This window comes from Oculina patagonica, chromosome 14 (genome assembly GCF_052425735.1).
Source record: "Oculina patagonica isolate OP01 chromosome 14, crgOcupat, whole genome shotgun sequence".
Taxonomy (NCBI): Eukaryota; Metazoa; Cnidaria; class Anthozoa; order Scleractinia; family Oculinidae; genus Oculina; species Oculina patagonica.
This window is the reverse complement of record NC_135771.1, coordinates 4260477-4281735: the sequence shown is the minus strand read 5'-3', so window position 1 is coordinate 4281735 and position 21259 is coordinate 4260477. Positions and strand designations below refer to the sequence as shown.

General features: G+C 40.4%; 5 protein-coding genes and 1 pseudogene across 6 annotated transcripts in view; 2 read left to right on the top strand and 4 right to left on the bottom strand.

The window, feature by feature from the left end:
- LOC144638132 (DNA-binding protein RFX2-like) overlaps positions 1 to 3692 on the bottom strand; it is a 43237-nt gene extending 39545 nt beyond the window's left edge. Inside the window, exons 1-4 of one of the 2 annotated variants that reach the window (XM_078497319.1) lie at positions 3556 to 3692; positions 2754 to 2910; positions 1891 to 2016; positions 269 to 475 (exon numbers count right to left, since the gene is read on the bottom strand). In XM_078497319.1, the coding sequence (XP_078353445.1) occupies positions 269 to 475; positions 1891 to 2016; positions 2754 to 2901 (481 nt within the window). In that variant the 5' untranslated portion in view covers positions 2902 to 2910; positions 3556 to 3692. The remainder of the gene's footprint in view (positions 1 to 268; positions 476 to 1890; positions 2017 to 2753; positions 2911 to 3555) is intronic. The other variant, XM_078497320.1, reaches the window with a different exon arrangement.
- A 2995-nt stretch (positions 3693 to 6687) lies between these two features.
- Positions 6688 to 7098, bottom strand: LOC144638539 (histone H3). Its single transcript, XM_078497731.1, has one exon. It carries the CDS (start codon positions 7096 to 7098, stop codon positions 6688 to 6690), a length of 411 nt encoding a protein of 136 aa, XP_078353857.1.
- A 482-nt stretch (positions 7099 to 7580) lies between these two features.
- On the top strand, positions 7581 to 8004 carry LOC144638360 (histone H4). Its single transcript, XM_078497584.1, has one exon. It carries the CDS (start codon positions 7598 to 7600, stop codon positions 7907 to 7909), a length of 312 nt encoding a protein of 103 aa, XP_078353710.1. The 5' UTR covers positions 7581 to 7597; the 3' UTR covers positions 7910 to 8004.
- A 986-nt stretch (positions 8005 to 8990) lies between these two features.
- On the bottom strand, positions 8991 to 9582 carry LOC144638338 (histone H2A-like). Its single transcript, XM_078497568.1, has one exon. The coding sequence runs from the start codon at positions 9571 to 9573 to the stop codon at positions 9193 to 9195; it is 381 nt and encodes a 126-aa protein (XP_078353694.1). The 5' UTR covers positions 9574 to 9582; the 3' UTR covers positions 8991 to 9192.
- A 313-nt stretch (positions 9583 to 9895) lies between these two features.
- LOC144638347 (histone H2B pseudogene) lies at positions 9896 to 10732 on the top strand (annotated as a pseudogene).
- On the bottom strand, positions 10410 to 21204 carry LOC144638170 (uncharacterized). The gene is made up of 12 exons (XM_078497366.1): positions 21082 to 21204; positions 18501 to 19206; positions 17473 to 17595; positions 16450 to 16602; positions 15401 to 15539; positions 14648 to 14840; positions 13810 to 13972; positions 13308 to 13342; positions 12954 to 12979; positions 12593 to 12660; positions 11793 to 11834; positions 10410 to 11232 (listed from the first exon to the last, which is right to left on the bottom strand). The coding sequence occupies exons 2-12, from the start codon at positions 19159 to 19161 to the stop codon at positions 11186 to 11188; spliced, it is 1650 nt and encodes a 549-aa protein (XP_078353492.1). The 5' UTR covers positions 19162 to 19206; positions 21082 to 21204; the 3' UTR covers positions 10410 to 11185.
- Between the last annotated feature and the right edge of the window lie 55 nt (positions 21205 to 21259).

The window sequence follows — 21259 nt, the reverse complement described above, 5'->3', positions numbered from 1 at the left end:
TTGCGATGACTTGTGTTCACTTTGGTCGAGATCAAATTTGCACGCAAGACAGCACGTTTTTCACCGTTTGGCCACCCAACGCAAGTCAACGCAAGTCTTGCTATTGAATTGCAGCGCGCGCATTAGCATTGAAATGGATTTTTTGACAACTTGGGAGTAAGCTTGCGAGTCCGTTTGGCAGGCCAACCCCATTCTGTACGCGTGTTCAACTTGTGACTACTTGCATTTAATTGAGTTTCAGAACTGTACAGTAGCAAAATCTTCTCACCAACATCCTCACCTTCCTCGTCAGCTACTGTGTCTCCTGTCGCTTCATCTGTAGCTTTTGCAGACCTGGCATCAGTTCCAGGAGACACTGAACTAACTTTGGGAGCCCTGTTGTCTTCCACCAAGAAAATGTAGCGATCTCCATCCTGGATGAAACGTGTGGATTTTTGCGCTGTTGCTGTATGGCTGCTGCTGAGAACTATTGGAACTTAAGATTTCATTAAGCTGTGTATTAGCTTGTGTTTGTTTACATTGGCCCTGAAAAGCCCAATTCTGGGAGTGGTCAATTACAATTTTTTTTGTACGATTCAAAATGTATAATTTACACACTTAAGAAAAATAACTGTATTATACGGCGTTTTGTTTGAAGTTTCAGAGGTTTTTCTTTCTTCTCTTTTCTCGAACAATTTGAGCCACGAAGCGATAACAGCAAAAAAAACCTGGACGAGGTAAAGGTTTTCAAAAAACAGATGGATTTCCTAAGATAAAGTACAAACCCCATCAGAATTGTTTAAATACTTCAGTTTTATCTTCCCTTTAGCCCCTCTTCAAAATCATGCAGCACAAAGACATCTCAATACTGAGAGGGGAGCATGGTGTTTTAACAAAATGAGACGAGGTTTTAATAGGTTCTCTAAGGGTGTCTATAACAAGTTGAACTTTTGCCAAAATTAACTTTGAATGAAACTGTAAACTGTAGTCAAATGTATTCTTAAAGACACCGCCTACAAAAGGACACTGAGCCATGTCCTAGCCGAACACACATAAATGCTGCATTTCAATTATTTGTAACCTCCACTAAAAGGGACACCTTTTACAAGGGGCCATTCTGTAACTTTCAGTAAGGGCCTGTTTACATGATTCCGGAATGACTTTCATTCCGGAACGAAACTCGTTCCGGAATGAAGTTCGTTCTGCATTCACATGACAGAGTCGACCGGTTCAACCAAAGGCATTTTCACGTGCGTGGTTTTCGCGCGAGATCAAAACAAGGTGGCGCATGTTTCACGCGAGATCAAAACAAGATGGCGCATGTTTCGCGCAAACATGTTTTTGTGCTCATTAATGGCCCTAACTGCAAATTTAACGAGCAATTTGACCATAGAGCTGCTTCTTTGGGATAAACAGTAAATGCTTTTACGTTTTTTCGCTCTGAAGTTAAACTGTGGAGTCCGTATGCGGTTTCATGAGTTGCGATTTCATCTCGGAACGAAATTCGTTCTGTGTTTACATGATACCAGAATGAAATGTCATTCCGGAACGAAAGTTTCATTCCGGAATGAAAACCGGAATGAACTCATTCCGGAATGACTTGACTTTCGTCTTGGTATCATGTAAACAGATACAGAGAAATGTATGGGGATGGAATGAACTCGTTCCGGAATGAAAGTCATTCCGGAATCATGTAAACAGGCCCTAAGATTCCTCCCTAAATACTGAGTTCGTCAGCCATGAGCTTGGCCATATAAAAACAATATGGACAGTATATCTTGTCTATCTTCCAATACTTTAGGAGTCACTTGCCACAAAAGGTCAGCAAGTCATGGTCCCTTGATCATTTGCAAACACTACAGCTTGTAGCCCCCTAGATGTTTGGCTACATCTAGATTTTGTTTCACATACCTTTATCAAATGATAAAAACAGATCCCTGATGTGGTTAGGTCCAGGAGTCCTTGAACAGCAGTTGTTCTTTGCCTCCTCTTGTTGATTAATGGTTGGTTGTGGCACACTGGTCTTTTGCTGCTTATCTGATTAAAAAATGACATTTATTTACTCTCAGCATTTGATTTAGCACAAGTGCTAATGGGGCAGGGCATTCAAACATTCTTTAACAACTATTCACCGAAGTAGTGGTGGCTAGTCGTGGATATTTAATATCCACCACTAGCCACTGACACTGAGGTAAATAGTTGTTTAAGTATAAACTCAAACAGTGAGATAATATATCCGGAAAGGGTGATTTTGACTAGTTAATTACATAAACGAGTACGGTTTTTGCATGCAAGTTGCTGGGACTGGTGAATAGGAAAGGATATAAAGTGTTTGAGTAGCCAATCAGCACATGCCAAAAACGCTATCCACTGTTTGAGTATATACTGAAAACAAATATTACAAATCCCAGCTGGCAAGAGGCAAACCAGTTGACCAATATACCTAAACACTCTTGAGAAATACCGTAAAACTTTCATATCACTATGGAAACAGCTAAAGAACTGAAAAAAAGACTTTGCTTACAATATTGCTATATCACTAGCTAAGCATATTACTGCAAAAAAGGATTGATTAGTTGACTGACTGACTGACTGACTGACTGACAGACTGATTGCCTGAATGAGAGACTGATTGATTGATTGATTGATTGATTGACTGATTTATAGATTTATTAATTAATTCATTAAATTATTAAGGTCAAGTCTAGTATTATTGTGTGACTTCAATAAAGTATAAACTATTTTTTTCTTGTAAAAAAGGAAAACATAAATACCTTCTGTTGCTTTAGCTTCAGTTGGATTAGAAAGTGAAGCAGGACTTTTCTCCCCTGTGGTAACCTCCGTTGAGGAAGTTGGACTCACAGAGCATCTTGTATCAGTAGTTTTGTGGGGCATCACAACTAAACGAGCTACCCCTTGCATTCATGCAACCTTTAAAAAGAGGAATCAGTAAATATCACCTCTGACAAAAAATTAAGATGCGAAAAGAAGTGCTATAAGAAGAGTGTATTAAAGCCAGAATCTTTGCAGCTTTCACTGACTACTTCATAATGGAGTCACCCGAAAAAAACTATTTCCAACGTGCAACATATATGAGAAGGAGATGCAATTAACTTGGACTAAAATGAGCTGTCTTTGATAGTGGTAGTAAGCTTATTTTAAATGAAATTATTACCTGAATTTGCATTTATCTAAAATTTCTCTCATCTTTTAATTAAGTACCGTTTGCTTAAGCTTATGTTAAAATAAAAGTCAAGTCAAAAATTCCAAAAAACCTTAAGTTTTAATATTATAAATAATCATTGAACTTTAGCTTAGCTCATTAAAACTTCTGATCTTAAGCTTATGTAAACTGGAGATTAAGCAAACACATTAGAGAACAGTATCAAAAACTTTGTCGTAGATGTTTCTATGGTAATCTAAATATTGCTATGACAATATCATGATTCAATCTGACAACTGTTTCATCGAAGTTTAAAAATCTGTAGCGCACTCGTTTTAAGCCTTGAGCTCCAAAATTCAACACTTCTAGCTATAAAAGTGCTAAAATAGAATAAAATAGAACATCAAGCATACCTTTCTAAGCGACTTTTATCATCAAAACATATAGAAGAGGGCGTATTTGTCAACGGTTTCTCTATGCTAACTGCAAGTGTTTGTTTGCGAATCCCAACAAATTCAAAATGGCGAACACGACAAGCCACCGCTTCAACCGAAACCTTCAACCGGCGAGCAACCGGCGAACAAAGAACTCGTCCCCAGGGTCTTCTCGGGATTCAATTCCAAGTTGTTGAAGTTCTAGACCGCCATCTTGAATTTGAGTTTCGCGGATGGAATTTTGTGTTAGTCTGTTACTGTCTTGTCGGATACGCCTGCTAAAAGCTGCGGCTACGTACTGATATATTACCAGAAGGTTTTTTTTTTACTGTTCTTGCTTTGAGCTTCATCTATGGAGCTGGTTACTTCAGTGATTTTTGTATATCTCGAGCTCTCTTGCTATCTTTTCGGGCAGTTTGTTAAGATTAGTTTGCAAAGGAACCCGCGGTCTGAGTAGGAATACTACTTCCAAAAATAAGCCCTGGGCCAGCTAGCGCAACGTCCTCTTCAAGTGGGCTTATTTTTTGGGGAGGCCTTATATAAGGGATGAGGGGGGGGGGGGGGTGCTTATCTTTGGATGGATATTTGCGTTTCAAAACTGTTCGGTTTCTATTTGGACAGGATACTGTGCATACAAAAAAAAAATCACATAGCAGCATTCTCCAACAGTGTAAAATAAAAGACGAGCTGAACAATAGGGGCTTGTAACCGGAAAAGTTATCTTTCTCAATTAACGGCAGCTACATACTTGTTATGCAACGCTTTCGAGTATGGAAATATCCCACCAGTTACTTGTATTTTTCTCGGTATACACACGAGCCTTCCATCGTATACCACGAGAAAGTGTTTTGTAACTTTTTTATACCATGCCATCCAGAAAATTGACTTGCTAAATTTTGTGGAGAATAAGATCGCAGCGCACGATGGGAAGGTTGAGTTGAATATCTTTAACGGGCAGAATTGAAGGTTTTCAGCTCGATAGCATCCGCCGTCTTTAAGAGGGGTATTTTCGGTAGCCTGCATATTATTCCCACCGCACAAAAAGTCATGTTTTATTTTTTATAGCGTAAGTGCCGCACTCTCTTCCCGCTAATACAAAGTTGACCATCAAAACGTCTCCGACGTAAGATTACGCGAAAAGGGGTGGCTACACTTACTCAATGGCTGTCGTCCACCTTCACCTTTCACACCCATGAATTAACTTGAAAATTGAAAAAAAAAATAACAACTTCACTCGCACTTTTTTGCCAAAAACTCGACAGACTTAACGAGGGTCTGCTCGTAGTCAACGTTTCATCTAAACATCTTGGAAACTTGATTAGTCTGAAAGTGCGCAAGGGACTTACAGTAGTTTTGCGCCCACGATTTCCTCAGCTCGCCACTTCTGCGCCCTATTCGGACACACACTGTACTGCATCATGCCTGTGCTACAAAATACTGCAATATGCCAGTATAAAATAAATAAAAAAATAAAAAAAAAAATTACTATATTTAGAGAGGAAGCCACATCAGCGCTAGCTGGTTTTCATGCGGGTCCTCTGTCCAGGTCGAATTGGAATTTGGAAGTGTTGGTTTTTCAGGAGGGAGGAAAACCGGAGGTCCCGGAGAAAAACCCTCGGAGCAAGGCGAGAACCAACAACAAACTCAACCCACATATGGCATCGGGCCGGAATCGAACCCGGGCCACATTGGTGGGAGGCGAGCGCTCTCACCACTGCGCCATCCCTGCTCCCCATATATCGGGTGCAATTAACTCACTTAATCAACACAATCATGGAATATAACGCCAGGCGTCAGTAAAGCCGCGATTCGCACCCTGGGAACGAGGTTGTTTTCCGGCCCGAAAACGGAGAAAGTGACAAGTCAAAAAATCGATATGGTTTTGTTTCAGAATTTTGGCTTTTGAGACCCCCCACCCCTTCGGAATTTATTTCCTCTTCGCAAATTCAGTACCACTTTCTACCATGGAAAAATTTGAAGCTTCCCCACTATCTAAGGATTATCAAAGCCGGCTTGTCGTAGGCCTCTGCAAGACAAGCGGCACACAGGGCCTTAACGGTAAAGCGCAGAGGGCAATACGCGAACGCGCTCTACAATAAGAGCACCTGCCAGCAATGTGCCCCAGGCACATTGCTGGCAAAACTTACCGTATTTTCTCGATTAAACGCCGGGCCCCGAATAAACGCCGGGTCTCCGAGCTAGAGTTGTAAGTAAGCCTTCCAGGCATTTATTTGAGGTGTAATATGCTTTAGGTATGATGGCAAATTTAGCCTGTTCCAGGCGTTCGGTTAGTTAACCGAACGCCTGGAACGCCTGGAGACTATGGCAAATTACGTTCATGTCACAAATATTGATTTAAAACCCTTGTTTGATAAACATTTTGCTCCAATAAACTGCACCATCCAAATAAACGCCGGATCCACGGCGTCAAGTTTGAAATAAACGCCGGGGGCGTTTAATTGAGAAAATACGGTACACATGAAATGTGATCAGGAAATGCTCGAATTTTGTAGATCCCTTTCCCTGACATTTCTAGCGGAAGAAAAAAGGGGGTGAAAAGATTTTTATATTACAAAGGGGTTGCTATTCTGCCTATTACAGAGGTCTGAAAAGAAAGGGCTCCATCGAAACAAAACGGACAAGAGAGGAAGCATACATCACAAGAAGCACACAATTCATAATAAAAAGTCCTAAAAGGCCTTGTGCGAAAATCAGTAAGAAAATAGTTGATGTTAAGAGCCAATGGTTAGCGCGCTCGCCTCCGAGTCGAATGGCCCGGGTTCGAGGCCTGGCCGGGGCGCTGCGTTGTGTTCTTGGGCAAGACACTTTACTCTCACAGTGCCTCTCTCCACCCAGGTGTATAAATGGGTACCGGCGAATTTACTGCTGGGGGGTAACCCTGCGATGGACTAGCATCCCATCCAGGGGGGAGTAGCAATACTCCTAGTCGCTTAATGCTACAGAAACCGGGATAAGCTCCGGCCTGATGAGCCACTTGGCTCGACAGCAGGCTTTACCTAAGAGCCAAGGCTTAGTCTGCATTTGATCATTGCTTTTATCAATGTGGTGGCTCCTAAAGGAGCCGTTTGTTTTGTGAGCGATGTAATCCACTTATGCTCGCTCTCCGCGGATTCGGCGGGCCAACTGAATGTCCTTGGGCATGATGGTGACGCGCTTGGCGTGGATGGCGCACAAGTTGGTGTCTTCAAACAGACCAACGAGGTAAGCTTCGCTAGCTTCTTGAAGAGCCATCACAGCAGAGCTCTGGAAACGCAGATCGGTCTTGAAATCTTGAGCGATTTCTCGCACAAGACGCTGGAAGGGCAGCTTGCGGATCAGCAGCTCGGTGGATTTCTGGTAACGACGGATCTCACGAAGAGCGACTGTACCAGGCCTGTAACGATGAGGTTTCTTGACTCCGCCGGTAGCAGGAGCGCTTTTACGAGCTGCCTTTGTGGCGAGCTGTTTTCGTGGAGCTTTTCCACCAGTTGATTTGCGTGCAGTTTGCTTCGTACGAGCCATTTCGAAGTCCACAAGAATATGGAATAGGAACCGTTTCGGTTCGACGCACATAAAACAATTTATACATGCTTCGCGTTGACTGGTGCAAAAGAAAGCAATTTTATTGGCTGCACAAAATTTTATCAGTTCACATCTCGATCCAACGTATGAACATTGATTTCAAGAGTGTTTTTTTTCTAAAACACAGTGATATTTCATTTGATCATAGGCGCATTTTACGGATTCCTATTTTTGTCATTTTTGTCTGGTCTAGACTTCAAAATTAAGCAAAATAAACCGGCGCAATTCGACCACGTGTTGCGCAATGTTAAATGTATGTCCGTTATCTGCAAGGGAAGGGCTAATGTCAAGTACGACAGGTTACGCTTTTGTCTTTATTCAACCAATAGTAACACCGCAATTTTTACGTTTCCTGAGAGGTCGGTAAACTGTCTATATAAAGCAGGGTCGGCCGTTAAATCGATTCAAGTCAGTTACACAAGTAGCCGAAACAATCAATATGTCTGGTCGCGGTAAAGGAGGCAAAGGTCTAGGAAAAGGAGGCGCCAAGCGTCACCGAAAGATTCTTCGTGATAACATCCAAGGCATCACCAAGCCAGCCATCCGTCGTCTTGCTCGCCGTGGCGGTGTCAAGCGAATCTCTGGCCTGATCTACGAGGAGACTCGTGGTGTTCTCAAAGTTTTCCTTGAGAACGTGATCCGTGATGCTGTGACGTACACCGAGCACGCCAAGAGAAAGACTGTGACAGCCATGGATGTGGTGTACGCTCTGAAACGACAAGGCCGTACTCTGTACGGATTTGGCGGTTAGACTGCACTGCCAACACAAACAAACGGCTCCTTTAGGAGCCACCAAATCTCTCAAAAGTCATGATCAATAAAGTTTTGCTGACGGGGAAGTTTGAAACTGCGTTCTATAATCGCATACTCGTAGCCTATGAACAGGCTCTCCGGTCGAGAATGGGCGAAAAGAAAGTGGGACCCTCAGATCAGATCGGGAGCCTGCTCGCAGGCTACATTGCTCGTAAATATACAGTAATTCTATATCTCCTCGTCGGGTTTTTGCTTTGAAGGACATGATGCCGCCTGACATTTCAATGTCCAAGGCGCAGTCGGGTTAGTGCCCGAGTATCGATTGAGCGCGCAGCGGCGATTCTTTGGTTAAAAAGCGCAAAAGACGAGGAAAAGGGGCAACTGTATTTACACTTTTTAGTGCATTCAACACGGATTGGTAGCCTCCGCGTTTCGAGACGCGTTATTCGTCTGGATCACGTTCAAGTGACCACCGAAATGTGCATTCATGAGTCGAGTATTTCGGCGCGCTTTTTGTAACGTTCGATTGCAACCTAAATTTACATATGGAAATTCCGTTTATCAACGCGCAGTCACGCTATTTAGTGTCCGAGTTAAGCGCGCCAGATGGGCGATTTTGGGGCAATAGAAGAGGAAAAGGGCAACGGAATTCTTTATGAATTCAGCACAGCCTTCGAGACTAGCCTGCGTTGCAGACGCTACCCGTGCATTCATGAGCCAAGTCTTTCGGCGCGCTTTTTGTAACGTTCGCTTGAAACCGAAATTTGCATAAGGAAATTTTTTTGTTTCAGGCTACTGTGAGATGATCAATCTGTGCACTAAATTCTTGTTATTTTAATATGGTGCTGGATAAACAAAAACCAACGAAGGAGAGGCATTTGATTGATCAATGTTTGGCCTGCGTGCAGCCGTTCTTTTTTGTTAGCGTGCGACCTTACAAAGGAAATAGGTGCGCGCCGGCCACTCATTGTTGTGACTTGCAGAGAACGCGCAATATGTATTTAGTCTTGACTTGAAAGATAGGCAAACATCGGGCACTGAAAAAAAATACTGCAAAGAACATCTAAATTTTCACCAACACAGCCTACAGAACAGGCGGTTTATTTTGCGGACACAGTGAGCGCGAAGGCTACTCAAACTATGCTAACCTCGGTAGACACATCGAGCGAGATTTTTCTATACTCAATTGCTTTTGTTATTTGATTTTACACTGTTGATCGTGACTTTTATAACATATGGTGGCTCCTAAAGGAGCCGTTTGTTTTGTAAATGAAAGCTTGTTTAAGCTTTAGCTTTCTTCTCGGTCTTCTTGGGCAGAAGTACAGCCTGGATGTTGGGAAGAACACCTCCCTGTGCGATGGTGACACCGGCGAGCAGTTTGTTCAACTCTTCGTCGTTGCGCACAGCCAGCTGAAGGTGACGGGGGATGATTCTTGTCTTCTTGTTGTCACGAGCAGCGTTGCCCGCCAACTCGAGGATCTCAGCGCTTAAATACTCGAGCACAGCAGCCAAGTACACTGGAGCACCGGCGCCAACTCGCTCTCCGTAGTTGCCTTTGCGGAGAAGACGATGGATACGACCAACTGGGAACTGAAGCCCTGCTCGGGATGAGCGGGTCTTGGACTTGGTGCCCTTAGCTTTTCCTTTACCGCGACCAGACATGTTTTACACTTTGATAAATTTCGTCTTCAAGTAACTGAATGGGCGCAGATTTTGCAAACAGCAATATTTATAGTTCGTTCACAAATGAGAAGGATCGAAAACCACCAATCAGATCTTTGTTTACTGACAGGAGTTCAATGAGCCATTGTATTTAAAGGAAATGACACGCAAAGAAAAGTGACCTCGAGGGTCAACTGTGAAATCTAACCAATCAACAATCGAGGATTTCGATCCGTATGCTAATCGATCTTCTACTCATTCTTGTATAAATACAAGAAAGATCGACTTTGCAGGCATTTCATATCCATTCTGATCTACAGACATGGCACCCAAAGTTGCAGGAAAGAAAGGCGAGAAGAAAGCCGGTAAGGCAAAGGCCTCGGCTGAAGGAAAGAAGAAGAGAAGGGGAAAGAGAAAGGAAAGCTATGCTATCTACATCTACAAGGTGTTGAAGCAAGTTCACCCTGACACAGGTATCTCCAGCAAAGCCATGGGCATCATGAATTCGTTCGTCAACGACATCTTCGAGCGCATCGCCACCGAAGCTTCCCGCCTTGCTCACTACAACAAGAAATCAACCATCAGCTCCCGCGAGATTCAGACCGCCATCAGGCTGCTTCTGCCCGGTGAACTGGCCAAACACGCCGTCAGTGAAGGAACCAAGGCTGTGACCAAGTACACCAGCAGCAAGTAAACTCACTTTGTGGGTTTCCCGCCAAAACAAACGGCTCCTTTAGGAGCCACCAAATGACACAAAAGTCTATGACCAACATACGTTTGTGAATCAAAATGGATAGCTATTAGTTTCCTGAAACTATAAAAAGACAAAGTCAGTGTTTATAATCAGATGACAACTTTATTCAATAACTAGTTAAACTATCCGCGATACACGATTTCAAAAAAAAAAAATCCCCTCGCTGTTTCAAACGTTTTAAACAACGAATATAAAGATCCCTTCCGACATTAGGAAAATACTCTCGCAGTATACAAAATAACTATTGGCCCTTCGGCTCATTTTCGTGTAACAAGACCTTATAAAATATATGATATAACTGTTTACGATTGTGTATTAGAAAAATAGTTATTTCCTAAAGTGATATCTTAAAATAAGTTCTACTGTATATCTATATTCTATAATATTGTATACTTCTCTTTCTTTTTTTGTAGTACCTTAATATTTCTAAAAATTTTGATCCTCAAAACATGATGGTTCGTCACGAAACACTCCTCGGCATTGCGTGACGGTCTTTCCTCAGCATAGCGTGACGTACAAAAAACCTACAAACCAACGTTTCTTCTTGATCTTGAAATAGCCTTTGTACATGTTTCCAACCCACCCCTCGAGGGGACGTTTATAGAAAACTGCTTAAAATATCCCTATCTGATTACAACTAAATTCAAATTTCAATTCTTCAGCATATTGAATTTCTTAGAAATTCTAAAATTGTAAAAGTAAAAATATTGTTCTGTACATAGTACCATAGATAAAATCACGTTCAAGAATTCTAAGTGATCAAATTATAACATACACTTGATTGGTCATCCAGGAACCCATCACGAGAAACGTTTAAGCAATTTTTAGGAGGGATGAGTAGCAAGAACGCAAAAATTACTACTGATCTCCAGGAAGTTCTTCATATAAGTCTTCATCAATGGGTTCTGTAAAACAAAACAGCAGTCTGTCAGTCAGCTTGCAGAAATTGTGGAAAATTAATATTTCAAACTTGCAGAGAGGGTCAAAATTAGACTGTCCACAGCCTCTCGATTTTTCAACGCAAAAAAGCAATGCTTCTTCCGTTTTGCGCTGGCGTCCAGTTCTCTTGCCGTTCTCACCGCATGCTCATCGATCGAAAAAACACGAAAAAATAGAGGGCTGTGGACAGTCTAGTCAAAATTGGTAAAACAGCTCCTCATGCATTTTCAAAACAACTTACAAGAATGTGTGTCCAGTATATGATAAATGCAAGTGCAGACATACTACTGAAAAAGCCTGAAAAAATTTTCAGGCTCTAAGCAGGATTCGAACCCACAACCTTTGTGTTACCGCCAGCACCCATGTGGCTTTGACAAATCAGTGGTAGAGCATTGCACTGGCAATGCAAAGGTCGTGGGTTTGAATCCAGCTCAGAGCCTGCCTGAATTTGTTTTCAGGCTTTTTCAGTAGTATGGCTGCACTTGCATTTATCATATAACTTACAACAAACTTTTATTAATTATACCTTGTCCAGCTGCTATATCATCATAAACTTCTTGGTCATCTTCTGAACAAGTGAGTGTTGAAAAGAAAGAAACATTAACTTGCAAAATGAACCTAACAAACTTCATATTCGGGTTACCTAGTATAGGAGAAGAAACCTCATCCCAGAGGTTTTTTTTGCCTTCTCTTTTCTCAATCAAATTTGAGCCCAGAGCACAGAGCAACAAGTAAAAAGCCCTCTTGTGGCAGAGTGTGATTCCCCTTCTATTCTTGAATTAGGGTTACATCTAACCTTTAGGCCCTCATTTTAAGATATTTCTCACTTTAAACTGTCATGATGGTTATTTCACATCAGAAAACAAAAGAGAAAAAGAAATCCTCTTGGACCAGGGCAGAAAAAAGTAACTAGTACATCTAAGCTATACAGTAAAAACCCGTGAGTAAGAACCTATTGTTTTTCAGGTTAGCCTAAACAGGTTCTTACATAGAGGGTTATTAACACAAATTTAGGCTAATTAGGTTCTTAATTTCTGAAGAAAAAAATTCAATGTTGTTATCGAGATTTTAGTGGTATTTGGCCTTTTTCTTGTATAAAATTTACATACCACAAAGTGTTTATGTCAAAATGAAGCAATAATCATATCATATATTCCCAAAAGTAAACATTTTAATCAATTATTTTAGAAATTAAGAACCTGTTTCCAAATTATAGGCTAAAAAGGTTTTTATAAAAATGGTATCTAATATGCAAATTTTAGCCGAACAGGTTCTTAAATGTTAGGTTCTTACACGCAGGTTTTTACTGTAAACACATTGACATACCTTCTTCTATCTGGCCATTGCCTTGATATTGATCAACATCTTCATAGAAGTCTTCTGTTATAATCGCGCTACAAACCAATTAAGTCAAGGTTAGTTATTAGCCTCCTATGCAGACATTCTTGGGGCTGTCAGGCGTAACGTCTGCGTAGGAGGCTAGGTTAGTTATTTAGTTGCCATAGGAACCGCATGACTGCATGTTTCTAATCCTTTATGTTTTGAAGGTCTTATATCAATTGGATAGCAAAATGTGCTACTAGACTTCCACACAATATGCGTTACAACATAACAAAATGTATGTCAGTGACAAGAAACTAAAGGCCTCTTAAAGCACAAGTCTATATTTGTATTGAAAAAAAATTACCTCGTACGATTTCCTTCACTGTCAATCTGAAATAATCAACAAAGGTTTTTGTTATCAACCAAACAAAAAGTACATGCTAGAGTTAGTGTGTGTGTGTGTGTGTGTGTGTGTGTGTGTGTGTGTGTGTGTATGTAGGGGGGGGGGGGGTAAATTATGCAACATTTGGAGCTGAATTGAGGTTCCCTGCAGGTTTGAAAGCAAATTTTTTACAACTTTTTCTTAACAAAGCAATGCCAGTTTAAAAATAGTTTTAACCCCCCCCCGGGGGGGGGGGGGGGGGAAAAAACACACAAAAAAAAAAAAAAAAAACCCAACATAAATATATTAACTTATTAAATTTAAATAAGCACTTACTTTGAGTTGAATGAGCTCTGTAGGTATGTAACCCACTGAAAGAAAGCAAACAAACAAATATTTTAACATTTGCCATAAAGACTTTTAAAAATACTTTGTTGTTCTTTTCTTTATCATGGGTTAAGCCAAGTGTCTGCTTATCCCTTACTGCACTGGTGGTCTAGTTGGTAAAAACTATGCATATGGTACCGGTAAAAACCATACGCATATAAGAACCTAGATTTTTTCAACTTAGCCTAAATAGGTTCTACCGGTAATTGAAATGGTATTTAGTGAGATTTTAGGGTAATTAGGTTCTTAATTAGGGCCACTAGTGATCAGCACAGACTACATATTTTTCTGTATTTTTATCTGTGCCTTCATTTTTGTAAAATAAGAACCTATTGAAAATTTTAGGCTAAATAGGTTCTTATGAAAAGGGGGTTTAAAATGAAAATTTTAGCCTAACAGGTTCTTAATTTTTAGGTTCTGATATGCAAGTTTTTACTGTAATTGTACATACAGTGTCCTTCAGAGTTCTTAACCAGCCATTTTCCCTGGGGACATCCCTTTTCACTAATGATAACAATCGTGTCTCCTTCTTTCACTGGCAGTTCAAACTTTCCATCACCAGAAAAATTGCTCTTGGCTTCTCCAACTCCACTGCCTTCAGCTCCAGGTTTTAACTGAAATGGAAAATCCCACAATCAGTATAAACCTAGCAGTGCGTAAATAAAACAAGAAGCCCTGTGGCTTTATAGACGGGCCTTGTAGCGTTATTTCCTTTTTGCGTTATATTGAAGAGTGACAACCGATATATGATACTTCGTCGCCAGTAAGGTCAAATGGCTGCCTGATTGTTTACACTGCTTTCATGTCTGTTTTCTTTCTTACACTAAAACACATGAAATATAACTTGTCTCTTTTGCTTACATATCTTGTACGAGTGCTTTCTAACTGTCCTGTTCTGTTTTGCTTTACAAGTGGAAAGCAAGGATTTCTTGTTGAGTTTATACACTTTATACAAAATGCGTATTACTCAAGGCCCAATATCAACTAAGCAATTCCAAGTGGCTGATGAGAGATGAGCTGTAGTAAGCCAAACAGAAACACTGACGTAGAAACAAGTAATTATAATCCCCCCCTCCCCCCCCCCCCAACCTGAAATTAAAAGTGGGGAAGAAAAAAGAAAAAAAAAAACAACAACACCCCCCCTAAAAAAAAATACCGAAAGCAAGAGAAGGGCAACAGCCACTAGCTGCCTAGGCCCGTCTAATTACACCCTCCAGGCAATGAGTTTGCTTAAAAGGTATCTAGGTCAACATATTATCAAATGCAAATCAGATCTTAATTTGATGTACCTTGTGTTTCTTTCGTAGCTCCTTGTCTTTCTGTTCTCTTTTCTTTTTTTCCTCTTCTTTCCTTTTTTTCTCTTCTTTTTCCTCTCGTTCCCTTCGTTTTTCTTCTTCCTTTCTCCTCTTCTGTTCTTCCCTTTCCTTCTTTTTCTGGTTTTCTACTTCCTTTTTGGAATTTTTCTTTCCTTTTTCTCTGGGACTACAAAGATGTTAAGGAACATAACATTGATTATGATACACTCAATGAATGTGTCATCCTACAAAAAGATATCATGAAACCTAATACAAAAAAAAAATGCACGCAGTGAAGATTTTCAAACCATCAAAATATCAAGATCAAACCCATGAATGACATTCTTTTACTTATTTACTACAGAAAATGGTGACATGTATTTGCCTCGAGTTTTCACTGGTTTGATCACTGAATTGTGTAGTTCCGGAAAATATCCATACCCACCGCATGAAATTAAAGGTCAATGAAAATTCCGAGTGGGTTGGGGGTCTCAAAGGTCACATAATGTAAAGGAAAGTTTGGGGCTTATTAGAATTTCAAAGGGGTGGAGGATTCAAACCAAAAAACCTTTTGTGGGATGGGTATGGATATTTTTCTGGAGCAACACATTGTTTGCATCCTTTGCGATAATGGCCAATCAGCCAGAGTGGTTTTTGGTGTTATGACACTCAGTTAAACAATGCTTTTTGGCCCTTGGATTAGCTTTCCCTAGATGAAACTGGTAAATTTATACATTGTCAATGTACCTTGGAATTGCTGCTGGTGAAAATTTGTTTTCAACAGGAGAATCAGAAGCAGTCTCTCCATTCCCTTCCTCCTCTTCAAGCTTAGCACCCACTGCATCATACAATTCTTCTCCAAACCTCTCATCCCCAGCAGCAAAATCTGCACAACAAAGGAAATTGATTAAAAAAGGATAACAATGATCTGAGACTAAGATTTTTCTAAGTGGCTATCTAAGGTACTAGGGATATGTTAGAGCTGAGTTACAGTAAGTCTAGATCTGTTTTGATCCTAAGGATTAAAGGCGTGAATCTGATGAAATGAAACAGTAAGACATATCACTCCCACCACGTCACAATACTAAGATGCTGCTTAGCCGTCAATCGCAGGCTACATTAGCAACTATTTTTGCTGGCTGGCTGCCCGAACAGGTTCACTAGTACCCATGTGTATGCCGTGGTTCAATTTTACCATTGGTACAATTTAGTATTGTGTTGAAAATATTCCATACCCTCACCATGGGGTCACAGGGTATGGAATCAATATAATCTGGAACTTCATTCTCACATTTTTCTTAAGCTTTGTTCTGATGGCTGCTAGTGTACGGTAATGTATGATAATGAATATAAAGCAAAGAAAAATACCAAATGGTAAAATTGAACCACAACATATAATTTATATACACCAGGATGGAGCCAGAAGTACATTCCCTAGGTCAATTTATGCAGGTAAAGTCTGCATCAAGCCAAGTGTATGGCCTATACAGCTGGAGCTTATCCTAGGAGTATTTCTACTACCCCCTGGATGGGATGCTAGTCCATCACAGGGCTATCCCCAAGCATGAAATTCGCTGGTACCCATTTATACACCTGGGTGGAGAGTGGCACTGATAGTAAAGTGTCTTGCCCAAGAACACAACACAATGATCCTGGCCAGGGCTCGAACTTGGACTACTCGATCCGGAGTCCAGCACACAACTATTATGCCAGTCCGCATCTCCAACAAGGAAGGGCATGGATGAGGAATAAAAGACTAAATAAGAGAAAAAAAATTTCTTTTTAAAAAAACATACCATTCTGTAACTGGTCAAGAACTTGCTCTGCCACGGCGTCCAAATCGTCATAGCTCTCGTCACAAATGGGTTCAGGATTTTGAGCTGCATTATTTATCTCCTCAACTTTTTCTTTCATTTCATCAACATCATCATAGTTTTCCTCCATAATTCCTGTGGTTTGAAAAAGGTTCATGTCAAAACTACTTAAATTTAAGACCTCACAAGACGCATGAAAATAGAACAAAACGAAAAAAGAACTTTGCAAGGAGTACAGCTAATAGCAAGGACACTTTGCAAATATTATTTGGTCAAAATTGCTAAAACTGCTATTTAAAAAGCAGGAGTTAAGAAACTATGCCAAAAAAAGACAGTTCAACTACATTTGTCCATCCATAGTCAATGATGCATAACATCTTTACATGAGTTGCATTTTTAGTTCAGATTTTACAGTTCACCTTAAACAAAGAAGCTGCAAACAGCTTTTACTCTTAAATGCATAGAGCGTTTTGTGTACTTTTGCAAGTTTGGCAATGTTTATTTCACCCCAGGTGACCTCCAGTTTGCTTGTCGGAATATAGAGGCCTTCCAAGGGGTAAAAGCGACAAGCGGCATGACCCTAAATACTGGCGACACAGAAACATTTTAACAGCGACAAGCGGCATCATAACGGCACCAAAATGCGACAGCGACACAATTCGACAGCAACACAATAGCAGGAAAAACGACAGCGACATTTACAGCTATTGGCTAGGCAACATTGGTTATCAAAAACATGCAACATTGCGACATGGCTTCCCCCTTCAAAGGCCTCAATATAATATAACCAGAGGATCTGTAAACAGATATTGCATGACGGCGCTGGACCGGCTCCATACGATATTGAATAATTATTTGAAATCGAGTCCATGCTCATCAAGACCATTGCAACAAAAAAAAATGGGACTGAATTGTTGACTAAGGGCTTAGCAGGCTGAGTAAAAAGGATTAAATAAAAAAAAAAAACAAGTACACCAACACAACAAAATGGACTATTATCACCACCTTCTTCTGTTGCAGTCTGATTTTCCTGTTCAGCTTCACTTCTACTCAGAATCTGAGCTTTAAGATCCTCATCTACATCATCATACTCTTCTCCCTCATCATCTTCTTCAGTAATACTGTGATCTGGAAACAAAACAAATTATTTTTAAATTTTCATCCCTCACTTTGCTATTGCAGTGTTAAAATTCAGGCCAATGATATTTTTGTTTTCTTCTGGTTTCCACAACACAGTTGCCCCTCACGAGAAAGGTAAGATGCCTAGAGCAAGGGAGTGGGAATTTTTCTATTTAACAATTAGACTACGACCCGAGTTTTCTATGAGCAAATAGTCGGGCGCGCCGGTTGACTATCGCTCATGACGGGGCGGTGTCTATGTTTTAGTGAAACTCTAAGGATTGCGTCCAAAACTACAAATTGTGCACTTTGAAGACAAAATAGAAAATTACCGCTGAGAGCTATGCGGCGACTGTTTTCTATGGCGAATAGAAAACAGTGGGAGAACCAATCGTTCGCGATTTCCAATGAACACGACTGAGTTCCTCTAAAGTGGAATATAACTGAGTGCTCACTACTAACGCTAATCCACTAACCCAAGACTATTAAAACTTTATGCTGGGCTAGTAAAAATATGCTCCTACTAGCCCCTAGACTGGTTGAGTTCGCCACTGGAAGGGATGCCTGTCCATCCCAGGGTTGCGCCCTGCATGAAATTTACCGGTACCAATTTATACACCTGGGTTGAGAGAGGCATTGTGAGAGTCTTGCCCTGAAGAACACAACACAGTGACCCTGGCCAGGGTTCAAACCTGAACCACTCGATCCAAAGTCCAGCCTGCTAACCATTTGGCCACCAAAACTCTCCCTAGCCATTAAAGTTTTTTTCAAAATTAGTTCTGAGGACTATATATGGCACATCAAGGCAATTTGTTTCCCCATCATCTTTTTACATGAAAATTTATTCCAATAAACGGTAAGAAGAATCACCGGTTATGGATTAGATAAGTAGGGGGAAAGAACTAAGAACTTACCTATGCTGTTATCATTAATCGGCCTAGTCAACGTGTTTCGTCGTGGTGCCATTACAATACTGTTGCTGTCATATTTTTCTAATAACCTCAGTAAATGATCTGGTTTAGGACACTTTGATGGTTGTTTTCCAATACTTTCAAGTGTTGGCAAATTGCGGAGCTTTGGTTGTCCCATTGAATCCTTACGAACAAGATTCTTATTTGAATCAGTTAAAATAATTTTGTTTTCCTCTGCATCATCACTGCAAGAGCCTGAACGTGTTTTGGTCTCATTTTCTTTGTCCTCTTGTTGTTTAACATTTTCTGTGGATGGCCTTGGTTTAGGCTTTGGCTTTGGTTTAGGTTTCAACTCCTCCGACTCTTCTGTGTGTTCAAACTTAGCTCTCATTCTGGCCAAAGTACTTTGAAGTTCATTTGTTGGCCCATCATCAGTACTCGCAGTGTTCTTATTGTCAATGTCTTCTGCGATCAGGCTGTCCCGGAAGCCAGTCTTTCTCAGTTTTACAACAGGAATTAACTGAGTGATGGGAGCAGCATCATTACCCCTGTTTTGGACGGCATTTTTTATTGGGGAAGCGGGCTTGTTAACAGGGGCTTTGGGAGGCGGAGCTCTGTGCAATGAATGCTTCTTCTCAAGTAATGCATTCTGTGTAATCGACATTGTGCCTTTTTATAACTCGAAAAGTAGTCAAATAAGTATCTGCAACTGCAAATGAAAATCAATTAGTTATTTTCGGAATCACTCTCTTGTGCATCTCTACTGCACATAATGTCATAAGTTACCGATTCTAAGGTGGCCATATTGAAAAGATGACTACAAGGCAGGGTTTAGACTTGCTCCAAGTCCCTCATTTGATTCGAAGGAGACCGCTGGATACGGTTCAACAGAGGGTGCACCCAGGCTTGAAAAACAAAATGACAGACGATCCTGGCGGAACAAGCGACTTGTCTCACCTGCAGAGCACCAATTCTGAAATGTGGCATCACTGGTGCATTTTTTTACCGGATGCCATGGAGATTATGTCAATCATATTATTGCGCGCGAATTTACTGAGGGCACTCTGCTCGCTAACTTAGCGTGCTCTGCTCGCGAGATATAACTCTTGAGGAGACTTAGCTTGTTTCCTTCCCACATCATTATACCCGTTTTGTAATAAACATTACAAATGTCTTCTTTTGTGCCTGTCCTTTTCAAATCTTACAGAAAATAATAATGAGAGAGCCATCAAGGGCCATGAGTATGATTTCAACAAAAAAGAGAAGAAAATCGCAATTTCAACACAAGCCATAGCAACAAAACTGATGTCAACACGATAAAAGAAACCAACTCAATGCACACAAAATGATGCAATTTTTCGGGGCAAAGAAAAAAATGCCAGCTAGAATCAATTTCCTGCAAGTGGCACAAGTCGCTTCTTCTAAGCCATTCCTCAAAATTTTTCGTGTCATTCAGTGTTGCTTTGTGCATTACACACAGACAAATGAATTCTGCGTGGCTGCTCCAGCACGATTTCAAAGCGAGCTTAATTAAGTAACTCTCTTGGCACGAAGCAAGTGACTTGGAGCAAGTCTTCAGAGTTCTGCTGTGCGATAACTGACAATGCTGTATACATTCCGCTTGTTCAATAGCTAAATTGATTTTTCATGCAGGTTAACTACAAGGAAAATTTCAGTCGTTTCACAAAAGCAATAGACCATAAATTCATTTCAAAGGTACACCAATAAAATGACAATGAAAGATCGAACAATAATCAGAAAGCTTACAAATCAAACACAGTCCACAAATGATTTTAAACCCTTCATGTGTTCTTTTAAATCCTGTATGATACATGGAGACCAAAACAATGTTTCACAGAAATAGTTAACATAATTGAACTGAAATGCATGACCTTGTAAAAGCTGAAACAAAATTATCGGTTTGCAAATTAATTTTGCATAAATTCGTCAAGAAAAAAGAATATACTATAGGAAGAGTTACTTTGATGAGAAATGAAAGGCCATACAGTATTTAGAAGCAGTATTTTTCTTTTGCTTCCGGGAGAAAACTCATTAAAATTAATATATGTGTAATCACGAAACCCAACATTATGCCTGCATGTAAACAAGACGTGAGCAGTCGACAATTTTGAGGTCTGACTGCTCGATGGGGCGACAAAATTCGTATTTACCTCCAAGATATGAACTCGCAAATACGAAGAAGAAAATATAAGGTTGTCACTTTCGCTTTTATGACCGGCTAGCTGGCTTTATTCGTCCTGCTTATGTAGTCGGATCAATGCAAATGATTTAGGTTGAAGGTCGCATATCAAATGATCAAATGGTCAAATCAAAATAACAATATTGAAATTCTCGAAATTAAATCACAGATATAAAGGTTTGCTAATATCCATTACGTTCTCATTGAGGATATCAAGCTATAGTGAAAGTTTAAGCGCCTTAAAATAAGGGAAGTAATTCGTTTTCAGAATACTGGCTGAAACATGCTCCCGAAGACTTACGAATTCATGAATTTCTGCATGTACGTCTCGACTAATTTTCAGCATTTTACTGCAAAACCACTACCGTAAATCAATCACCATACCTTTTTCTTTCACATGGGGTTAGTTAGCTCAATTGCAGAGTTCTTTAAAGATCTGTTTTGCTTCTACATTCCATCACATAACCTTCTGAGAACCTTTGCGCAAAAAGCGCCTCGCCAAATACTTCCGCCAAAGTTTACGCAATATAAAATCGATTTTCATTGGTTGTTTGTGACATTT